The 12,289-nt window shown below is 40.7% G+C and overlaps 1 protein-coding gene across 1 annotated transcript in view; it reads right to left on the minus strand.

Annotated features, from left to right (window-relative positions):
- Positions 1-12,289, minus strand: part of dlgap2a (discs, large (Drosophila) homolog-associated protein 2a) — a 78,527-nt gene that overhangs the window by 49,984 nt on the left and 16,254 nt on the right. The window contains exon 4 of the mRNA XM_061243988.1: positions 1,887-2,098. Coding sequence (XP_061099972.1) covers positions 1,887-2,098 — 212 coding nt within the window. The remainder of the gene's footprint in view (positions 1-1,886; positions 2,099-12,289) is intronic.

Here is a 12,289-nt window from a genome sequence, read left to right on the forward strand (position 1 = left end):
ATGTTGTGAAGTTGGGTCAGATGGTGCGAAAAAAAAAAAAACCTAAACATTGAACATTATCAGTTCCCGTAACCTGTTCAGTATTTCACTAGGTCCTACCCTCTAAAAATCCCTCAGCTCTTTTTGGCCATCCCATTCTGAATTTTCTGTTGGCGACCCAGGTAGTGGCACCTATGCGAAGCTAATACTTGCTGTTTTAACAGTCGCACATGGAACATATAGGCTAGGCCAGATTCTGTTTCATTTGGTAAAATTGGTAACATCTGTGGGAACTGTATATCACTATTCATACATTAAATCTATTTCATGGGTGAGGGGGTGTCCAAAAGTAGGCTACCATTACTTGTTTTGGGGTTTTTCTGCGTACCTTGGAAATAAATCCTGCGGGCTCCTCTGTGTGACTTTTAGTATTTGATTTCAAACTAAGGAAGAACAACTTAATTTTTTCCTCCACTGTTTCTTGACTTCTGAGAGTGTAGGCTGTTGTCCCAAGTCATAATGATTATGCTATTGTATATTCTATGGTTTATCAACATTAGTTCAAGCATTGTGCTGTTTTAATATCACTTTTAACATTCTGCAGTGCTTGGAAAAACTAGCTTTCTGATTTGGCACTGTAGTTTCCCATCAAGAATATACATTTCACCATCATCTCATATAAATCAAGACTTTGCAATAAACTATGAGAGCTTGAGGCAAGGGAAACATGTAAATGTCTGCAAACACGTTCTAAAGATAGACCATTGATATCCCACATTTTTTTACTAACACGTATCCAGGGCGTATCTATAAATTGTAAGGGTAATGTCAAATAGCTGATAACATGAATGATGATGTACATATATGTTCCATCATGTCATCAGGAGTGATTGCAGCCATATCTGGCAGAGCAGAATATTGCATATATCATGCTGTAGGTGGTTTCTATTATTGAATGTATTTTTACATGTTTGGGTGAAATTTTCTTCCTAAATATGTATGATCATTATTTCAGTATTCATACTGCATATTTACCTCCATTTATGTTCGGAGACAGCACTATGCATTTATAAATTCACCTTATAAATAAAATATAATCATTTTGGAGTACGGTACAAAAACAAATAGATGATTTTCAGCAAAGACTTAAAGACTAGGAAGTACAAGTGCCAAATAGTTCACATTGTCTCCATACAATGTGCCCAGTGGGCTGAGTCCAGTATTCTGTGTCAATGCCTCTGTAAAAAGCCCAATATTAAATGAGACTTGATCCATTTGTACCACCAGCTCAAAACTGAATGCATGCCCAAATGGCACTGGATTAAGTGTTTGCTCTGAATGCAAGCATTCAGAACTGCCCATATGTCAGTGAGGGAGAAAGAAACGGGTGATGCAATTTGCTCAAACAGCTCATCGTAAGGATAAAAACCGTGTTCAGCTGCCAATGCGAATAGCTTGATTGCGGTACTTGATCAAAACTGTATATATAGAATATAGTTAGTTATAGTACAGTAACTATATACCTAACATTTTCCTGCAGTAATTGCTTTATCTTAGACTGGGATGTGTTTGTCAATATAAAAGCTGATGTAATTTTCATATAATTAACAGCATAGTAACATAGTACCGTAATATTCAGAACCATGAAGAAACATTTGAACAATTCCAAGAGTAAGACGAACAGTTAAGGTTTGAGTTGGAACCTAATTTGGATATAACCTCACTCAGTGATAGAAGATAGCTCTGTTTATCATGTTTCAGATTTCCACAGAGTAGCAGATCAGCATACCAGCTACCCTCTTCATTTGTAACTCAGTAGAATTTTGAATCGCATTTTATTCCGAGGGAGAAGTAACGCAAATTATAATCCTTGTTTATATAGCCAGTACTGTTTGCCCTTGGCCTACCTTTGAGGGTCTATGAGGGGCCTCTGCAGGACAGATTTTATGAGGGCGTCAGGGCGAATGGTCTTTTGGGGCGAGGTCTTGGGGCTGGTGTCGGACTCGCCGCTGTCGTCGTCTCCCATGGCTTTGATGTAACTCCCACTTCGCATCCTCCGGCAAGGGATCTCCTCATCTTTGTTGATCCCTGGGTAGCCCCCCCACTCATCCTGGGGAACCTGTACATGAACCGATGAGAGGAGACTACCATTACCCCCAAAACTCGTACCAGAGCCCCAGTGTATGCACGATCAGTAACCCACCCCCACCCCACATTCATCCTGGAACACATTCTTAGTGATACATATAATACATGTGCAGTGCGTCTGAACAATGCTCAGAAGCCATTCATAAGTGTCACTCCCATCTTCCCACCAATTATAACTGCTCACCATCTATCTTATGGACATATCACATGACATCCCTGCTGCAAAATACAACTTATGCCGGTTTGAAAACGGAGCTGGTCAGACTGGTCATAAGCTGGTCTAGCTGGGTATGAGCTGGTCAACCGGCATGGCCAAGCTGGTCATGAAGCCAGTGTAGCTGGGTATGAGCTGGTCAACCAGCATGGCCAAGCTGGTCATAAAGCCGGTGTAGCTGGGTATGAGCTGGTCAACCAGCATGGCCAAGCTGGTCATAAAGCCGGTGTAGCTGGTTATCAGCTGGCCAACCAGCTAGTGCTCGTAGCTTGTCTGAGCTGGTAGCTGGTCAACCAGTTACCAGCTGTTTCAAAACATAACCTGAACTGTTTTTGTCAGCAGGGATTACATGCCTTCCCCAGGGTGCCCTGTAGCACAGATTCTCTATAATCACAAGAGGAAAAGGGCATCTGCTGTCCTTCGATTCTCCCTTGCTGCATGCAGATACTGTATGTAGATGGTTAGGATCAGTAACAGGTGTTTCTGGTGCAATTGACAGACATTCACAAAGCATGTGTCCTCGGACAGTACATTCATTGCCACTGGTTCTATCTTTGACTGTAACCTTCCATGAATAATGATTGTATAAATAATGCCGCAAATTATAACATTTTGGTTTAATTGGCAGATATGACTTTGAATGTCAAACCCATATATAACCCATAAATACAAGATTATCTCACCTCAATGGCAGAAGTTCTCACTGGGGAACATATGCTGAAAGGCATTGTGAATAGTTGACGTAAGGAAATGTACATTTTGAAAGCTTTCCCACACAGGAACTCCCCAGGACTTCCTTTAGGGAGGCTGGAGCCTTTCCCAGCATGCATTTGGCGGAAGGTAGGAAATAGGAATACAATCCGGTCTGGATGCCAAATCCTTCACAGATCACACACACCATTCACTCACACCCTCATACCTACAGGCAATTTAGACTCTCCAATTAGCCTAACCTGAATGCCGTTTGGACTTTGGGAAGAAACCCAATACTCAGAGGAAACCAAACTCCACACAGAAGGGAACTGGGGGCCATCCACTGCACCACCATGCCGCCCTAAAATATGCCTAGTTTTTAAATAAAAAAAAACACATCCTTGTCCTCCTCTAAAGGGACATACATTCGTTCATTCATTCATTCATTCATTATCCTGAACAGGGTCGCAGGGGGGCTGGAGCCTATCCCAGCATACATTGGGCGAAAGGCAGGAATACACCCTGGACAGGTCGCCAGTCCATCGCAGGGCACACAAACCATTCACTCACACACTCATACCTATGGGCAATTTAAACTCTCTCTAATCAGCCTAACCTGCATGTCTTTGGACTGTGGGAGGAAACCGGAGTACCTGGAGGAAACCCACGCAAACACGGGGAGACCATGCAAACTCTGCACAGAGAGGCACCGGCCGACGGGGATTCGAACCCAGGACCTCCTTGCTGTGAGGTGGCAGTGCTAACCACTGCACCAATCCGTGCCACCTAAAGGGACATACAGGCTAAATGAATTTAACATAACATAATGGTTAGTAACAAGCCATTCAGCCCAGTAATGCTCATTCCTACCACTAAGTGTACCTACTGCTTAGTTTGCCTAAAAGCTAAATAGTATCCAGCACTATATCAAGCCTGTTCTTGAAAACTTCTTGTGTTCCTGCCTCCACTACATGCCCTGGCAAGCTAGGACTACACACAGTGACCACGCGTGAAAAAATACTTCATAATTTCTGTGTGGAATTTGCATCATTAGCAAATTTATTCTTTGCCAATTTCCATTTGTGCCCTCTCATTCTCATCCACTGGCTTCCTATTGCCGCACGCATCCGTTTCAAGGCCCTAGTGTTGGCATTTCAGGCTGCTAAGGGGACTGCTCCACCTTACATACAATCCCTGATCACTCCCTACTCCCCAGCTAGACCACTCCGGTCTGCCAGCTCTGGTCGCCTTACGGTTCCCTCTCTACGTGCACCTGGCGGTCGAGCTGCACGTTCACGCCTGTTTTCCGTTCTGGTTCCTCAGTGGTGGAATGACTTGCCTACCACTGTCAGAACAGCAGAATCCCTCCCCCTATTTCGACGCAGACTCAAAACCCACCTTTTCAAACTCTACCTTAGTCCTCCCTCCTGATTTCCCCTGCCCCTCCTTTCTGATATCCCTATCCTTGTCTAACCCCCCCCCCCCCCCCCCCAAAAAAAAAATTGCACTTCTGATGACAACTATGTTTAGAACAGCATTTCCTGTGTATTTTGCTAGTTTCTGGATGTGATGCTCTGACTTATGGTAGAACCTATGCACTTGTAAGTCGCTTTGGATTAAAAGCGTCTGCCAAATGACTAAAATGTAAAATGTAAATTCTGCTAACCAAACTCACCCTGAAGAATCGCCTGATGAATCACTTTAATTCCCTTAATGAATTTAAAAGTGTCAATCAAATCCCCCATAAGTCTTCTTCTACTAAGCTACTAAGATTAAACATCTTTATTCTTATAACTCTTATTATTTATACATGGGATCAATCTGGTTGCCCTACTCTGAACCTTTTCCAGCTCCTCGATATTTTATATCTTCTCTTATAGTGCGGTCCTGTACACAGTACTCTAAGTGGGGTCTAACAAGGGTATTGTATAAAATGCCAGTATAACTTCCTTACATTTATACTCAATACTCTTCACTATGTATCCTAGTCTCAAGTTGGCCCTTTTTATGGCTACCGCACATTGACTAGAACCTGAAAGGCTGATCAACTATTACCTACAAGTCTTTTTCAATTTGAGCGCATTCCAATTTTGTGCCACCCATAAAGTAATCCTCAATGTAGAGCATTTAGTTATATTGAATTTAATTTGCCAGGTTTCCGCCCACTTCTAGGTTCTATTTAAATATTCCTGGATTACTTTAGTAGATTCCAAACTGTCAACTAAACCTCCTAGTTTTGTATCATCTGCAAAGTTAACTACTTTCAATGCCTCTGTCAAGGTCATGTACATCTGTAAATGAGGAAGAGCAGTGGCTCCTGCATCGAACCCCCAGCACTACCCACAATACCCTGCTCAGATAAGGTCCCTCCTACTACTACTGCCTTAATATTATAAATAATGTCAATGAGACACCATAACTGCTGTTACAAAACCTGAAACATCATAAATGCAGTGGCATGAAAATCTTGCTGATTTCTTCTATTATTGCATATTTTTCACAGTCGATGGTTTCAGATCTTTAGGCAAAATGTAATATTAGACAAAGGGAACACAAAACAATTTCATTTAAATTACTATTTTGTTTATTTAATTTTAAAAAAGTTGTGTCGTAGGGTTGTACCAGAATCCAAATACAACATTTGACAAAGCACAAATAATGCGTTTAGTCCATATAAACTCGGCTTATTCGGTCGACATGTACAACAGCTCGTTAATGCAAATATCTACATGGGACAAAAATGAATTGCTGGGTCTTAGGAGGATATATAATACATCAAAAACGGATTTGGTAATGAGCAACTATCCCAAGCAGTACATTCAAATGAAGTAGAAAACATATTTCCTGCATTGCAGCAAATGTGCTTTACAGAGTATTTATGCCACTCAAATGATGCGGCAGCCAGCCTCTTTTGGACCAGCTGGTTAGGCATGAGAATCTCAGCTTGTACTGCACGTCATTCACATTCATAATGTTGACATTTATAGAAATCTCATAAAGGGTATGAAAGACACATTCCTATTCTTACCACATAATTGCGATTCAACCCATCTTTCGGTGACATTTATGTTGAGGACGATGGTGAAAGCTCTGCTAATTTCAGAAGGTTCACAGTTAGAGCTGTACTTTTTCACAAGACATACAGTAAAGAAGTAATCACTGAGAAATGACATACAACCAAGGTTGTGTAATACGCTGGGGAAAGGCTGTTACAACCCCCCTCCTAATATTACAAGACAGGCCAACCCCCCCCTCCAATAATATATAGCATGATGATTATGCGCAATTATTTAACATAATTAAATGTTGTGATTCGGATACATTAATCAGTAGTGCAAAGTAATTTTCTTAGATTCCCAAGAAATTGTCTGCATTATAAATTCTAACATAATGGTTTATTGATAGTGAACAGAAAACAATATTGATAATATTTTGTACAAAAAGTGTAACTGTAGTTCAGTGTTCAGTACTCATGATCTCATTAATCTTTTGGTCCTTGTATACATTGTCTTCACAGTAGAACAGAAGATTTTGGAACATGACATCCATAAAAGTGAGGTTAGGATGTACCTATGAGAGCATTCTAATATATTATGAGAGAACAAATGCAATTGTTTTTTCATTTTTACACATTTCTTTGTTATAAAATAATTTATTTCAGAAACACAAACCTTTAACTAGCTTTTAAAGATTTGTGTTTCCATACCATTCCATACCATTAATTGGCACATTATATTTTCATATTCATGCATTTTGTAAAAGTCAGTTCAGTTATTAAATATATGGTAGAATTCCATTTCCATTCTGACATTTCAAAATTAATATTAGAGGAAAAGGTATTTTCGATTGAAAAACTATTGTATTATTGCATTACACTAATGCAAGTTTAAATAGTATTTCCATTTCCCATTCATTCATTTCTGATTCTGTACTCTCTTGTAATGTAACAGTGAAACATTCTCCCATTTGTTACACTAATTGCTACACTAATAGATTGAATAGTTGATCAATTACAGTGAAATTAGCATAAATGTTGCCTTTGTTTTGCTAGCGTAAAAACATTAACTAAACATTAGCTGAACATGTGTAGTGCTTGGCACAATAGAACTTGTTCATTGTTCAAGAGCTTAGGACAGATTAATAGGCACCGTGTTCAAGGAGCTCAGATCCTCATGAGATTCTGTGACAGGAAAGAACCCAATTCTGAACTTAACACTGGTTAGCACATGTGCCTTTCATCAATATTCTAGTATTCATGTGCACAGCCATGTGTAAACACACTCTTCAGGTGGTTTGATTGCACATTTTCAGCCATATAAATAAAGATTAAAAACATAGAGGAGTGTTGTAGGAAGCTGTAGGAAGATTCACAATTGATTCTTTGTAAATCAGAGAGATAAGTTGAAGGCCGGAGGATAAGAGAAATGGCAGATGCCCTGGGACAACTGGAAAAGACTTTCTGTCCTCCTCAAGGTGACTCCATTCCTAAGATCCTGACATAGAGGTTTGGTTTGGGTCTGAGTTAGATTGGCCTCTGAAACGCAGTCCGCTGCGCAAGTCGGTTTTTGTCGCATGTGAAATAGCCATTTCAGCATGTAATTAGCTATGAAATGCTAATTAGCTATTCAACTGTAAACTGCTAACCTCTGCTAAACAAACTAATGTCTTTGCTTGATTGATTTATTGGTTGGTTTAACAGGAAGATTCAGACCCAAGTGCTAACTGCTAGCCATCATAAAAAAAGCAAACTAATGGGCCTGCACCCTGGTTAATTGGATACACGAAACACGGAAATACGTAAATGAATGTTGTCAATAACCTGAACTAATCATGAGATTAGCTGGAACACAATACATCTTACACAGGAACTCCCCAGAACTGTTTGGGAGCACACCTTCAGGGACTGAGTGGTGTGTTGTGCACGGATATAGCAGGATATCTGAAATTAGCTGTGTCATTGTGCGGCCTGGGATTCCGTGGGAGCTACAAGCAGAACAACGCTGTAAATATTCTGCACTGTGAAGAACGGTGACAGGAAAAGAAGAAATAGGGATGACAACCCTGTTATCAAGCATAGACAAAAAAAAATTGCAGGGGTTTGCCAGGCATTGATATTACTACCTTCAGGCTGTGCTTGAATTTGAATTTTTGCTCTGCGTGTGTGTCCTGTGGGAGATGAGCAATCTCATTTTGTTTTTTCAGCCACTCACAGATTAGCTGGCTGTACCGTGTACTCAGCCTTGCTCACGCACTAGACCAACATATGATGACAGCTGATACAATAGCATGGTCAGACTCTCACCCCCGATTCCATGCAGCTTCTCTCAGTCAGTCAAGACTGCAGTCAATGTTTTCTTGGTTCTGAGCTGTATGTCACAGAATACAGTGACTAACTATCTTCTGATTTTCCCAAAGACAAAACTTCTTCTGTTGCCGTTAAACATCACCAGGTCTTCAGAGTGAGTAGTGCCTCCAGTGAGTCTCTAGAGGGGCCACTGTGGTCCCTGGCCCCTGTCTTTCTCTACTTGCTGGTGACAAAAGGGGTATGTTCTCTGGAGACGCTTGACATACAGTGTGAAAGAGAGCATTTATATTCCTCAAGCACTTTTAGGACACTGGGGATGTGGGTAGGCAGTCAATATAACAGAGTCTCTGAGGCAGCGACACTTTGCCTTTTATAATTACCATTACGCAGCAGTTCAGTTCGCCTTTTGTCAGGTGTTTTTTAGCCCAAATCGGCAATTCAAAAGGGACATTACATTTGCTTGCTAATTCCAGCTGCAATATCCAATCAGCATAATTATCAACAAATGACACACCTTTGGTAATCTTAAAGAGCCATTATTTGGCCTGTGACAGGCCCCCCTGCAGTTTACAATTGCATTTGCAATCATCCTGCAGGCCCTACGTTGACAATGTCGCATGACTTACAAAGGCATACAGCAGTGGATTCTGCAGAATTATTAAAAACCAAAGCAGCTGCAGGGTTTTTCAAGGACCTCTGCCCTTGGATTTACTTTGAATCATCTCTCTGCATTTGGCTGTATCAGCTCTCTCCATCCTTCCCTTAATTCTGACCATTCTTTCTGTCCCTGCTGCTGAGAAAGACCCCTATAGCATGATGCTGCCACCACCATGTTTCACTGTAGGGATGATATTAGCCAGGTGATGAGCAGTGCTTGGTGTTTACAGAACATAGTGTTTTTGTCTCATCAGACCAGAAAATGTATTCTCATGCTGTTTGGCAAGCTCCAAACTGAAGAGTGGCTTCCGTCTAGCCACTCTGCCATAAAGGCCTGATTGAGTGCTGCTGAGATGGTCTTCCTTGGTGATGGTCCCATCTCTGCAGAGGATTTCTGAAGCTCTGTTAGAGTGAACGTTGGGTTCTTGGTCACCTCCCTGAACAAGGCACTTCTTGTTCAGTCACTCAGGCTGGACAGCTAACTCTAGGAAAAAACTTCCATTCCACAATTATTGAGGCCACTATGCTCCTGGGAACACTCCAGGAAATGTATACCCTTGCCCTGATCTATGCCTCAGCACAATTTTATCACAGCGGCCTACAGAGGGCTTTTTGTCCTGTTTGCTGTGCGAATTGTGGGACCTTATATTCACAGTGTGTGTGCCTTCCTAAACATTGTCCAATCAATTCAATTTGCCACAGGTGGACTCCAATCAAGTTCTAGACACATCTCAAGGATAATTAAAGCAAACAGGATGCACCTGACCACAAGTGTCACAGCAAAGGGTCTGAATACATATATAAATTAGATTTAACATTACATTTCTAATAAATTGACAAAAATTTCTAAAAAGATGTGTTCACTTGCCATGATGGGTTATTGTGTGTTGCCTGATGGGCAAAAATCTAACAGAACCCGTTCAGATGGTGCTGCATATTAAAAAATCTAATTTTATCCATTTAAATCTACAATAAATAAAGTGTGCAAAAAGTGAAGGGGTCTGAACACTTTCTGAAGCCACTGTATAGACAGTAAGGCTGACACCGACTTTAGCATTTGCAGGTGGGTTAGTGCTACAGATGTACATCAGTGCACCTCCCCCATACAGTCATTTTATTGTCCCCTTATTTCCCCACAGAGGAACCATGGAAAGGCAGTGAAGGTGCACCTAGGTGTTAAGGTTATTGGGAGCTCAAACAAGGTAGCAGTTTATGATGAAATCTACTTTTTGCTCTCACTTAATTTAAGGCTTTATTGCACCATCAGCACCATCTACAGACCTTTAATTAGGGCTTACAATTCTACTATCTTGGGAGCTTCTACAGTATATTTTCCTGATCATTGGTCATTTATTATGCTTTAAAAATATTGTTTTTAACAGTTGTTTAGGTAGGTTGAAAAAACGTGAAAGAGCATTTGTGGTTTATTTAGATTATGTGGTTTATTTATTTTATGTTCAATCATCCACTGTTTTCAGAAGAAACTGTTTTGAAAGAAACTATTCTGAATTTCATATTTTTATGGAAATGGAAATGCTCCCTTAACATTAGTCTCACAATGTAGACAACTACAGCAATGCAAAGAATCAATTCAACATCATCGTTCTGGTGAACGCAGTAGTACCATTACAAAGACTACATTTACAATGATAATGGATAGTGGATGAGAGATAGACACTTCATGATGGCAATTATGTTACCAGCTAATAATAATTATTATTTGTTTTTATGCCAAACCCCAAAGAATAATGTTTTATGCAGCAAGGCATACACATTGCACCATCTGGAAGGCAATAAAAATAATTGAATAAGAACAAACTTCTTACAGTCGAAGACCCACCTCATGTCTCATTGTTTGCTATTTCTAAGCTCAGAGTCAATGTAAGTTAATGCTGTACGTCGAAGTTAATGCTTGTAAGTTAATGCTGCACCTTACCATGCTGACATTTTCCTACTCATTTTCCTGGCAGTACTGTTTTTCGGGCTCACGCATGCAGATTGCTGCCTTGGTTAATTGGTATCCAGGTGCAGTCTAATTACTAACCAGTTATCTCTTATTGGTAGGCGGGCTCTACCCTATTTCAGACTCATTGGGTCTCATTCATGAAACGTTAGTAAGTCTATGTGCAGATTTGCACATAAACGTCCACGCTACTAAAAACCTACTCCGGATTCATGAATGCCGCGGGAAACTCAGATCTGATCGTAAACTCGTGTGTATGATCATGAATGCCAATCCATCGTAAAGTGAAAGCGCGCTCCCGGTAATCAGCAATTAGCATAAATCCCCGCCCATGAATAGACAATGATTGCCATATAAGGAGGTGTAGACGCATCCAGTCGACCTGTCAGTCACCATAGCGTAAACAAGGAAAGAGAAAAAAAAAAACTTTTCCGAAGCCGAGATCGAAATCATCTTGGGTGAAATATATTTTATTGGGTAAAAAATATTTTATTTTCTTCTATCAGTAGTGGTGTTGTGACAGGGACAGGCAAAGCGAAGGCCTGGAAGGAGGTGACAGATGCTGTTAATGTTGCCTCTGTAGACAATAGAACCATATCCGAGGTTAAACGTAAATGGTTTGACATGAAACTGGAGGCAAAGAAACGCATAAGCGCACAAAAAAAAAATATGCATCAGCCACAGGAGGAGGAGGCTCACAGGCACAAATATCACCTGCTGACGAGCGCATCGCTGGCATTATTGGGGAGACCTCTCTGTCAGGAATTATACCTGACGGAGACACCGACATGCCTCCACTGGAGACAACATCAAACCCAGATGGTAAGGTGATAATTGTTGTATCATAATACATTCTGAAAACCATCACTGATAGCTTAGTGGTTAGTATAGTTTAACCTAGGTCGTACAGTCCCACCAAACAAACGGAACATTTGTGGGGGTTTCTCTTCGGATTGAATGAAGTGGAAACGGGAAACCAGTAATGTTATATTGTGCGATATGGTGCGTAATGGATATCAGTGTCGGAATGTAGAGCTATTTAACATTCATTTCAAGAAAGGATACGGATAACGTATAGCCCACTGCAGTTTTGTATGCATCGTCTTCAAATTATTTGAATCTTAATAGCCTAAAGCTCTGTTTTATACTGTACAGCTCCAAACAACTCTTCAAGGGTTCTGAATTTCTGTATGTTTACACTAGGACTCGGAACTGTACTGTCCTCTCAGGTCCACTTTTGCACGTGTTCTTGTGTTTGATTTGCACTTTGTTGTACGTCGCTCTGGATAAGAGCGTCTGCTAAATGCCACGTAATGTAACGTAATGTAAT

Source organism: Conger conger, chromosome 1 (genome assembly GCF_963514075.1).
Source record: "Conger conger chromosome 1, fConCon1.1, whole genome shotgun sequence".
Taxonomy (NCBI): domain Eukaryota; kingdom Metazoa; phylum Chordata; class Actinopteri; order Anguilliformes; family Congridae; genus Conger; species Conger conger.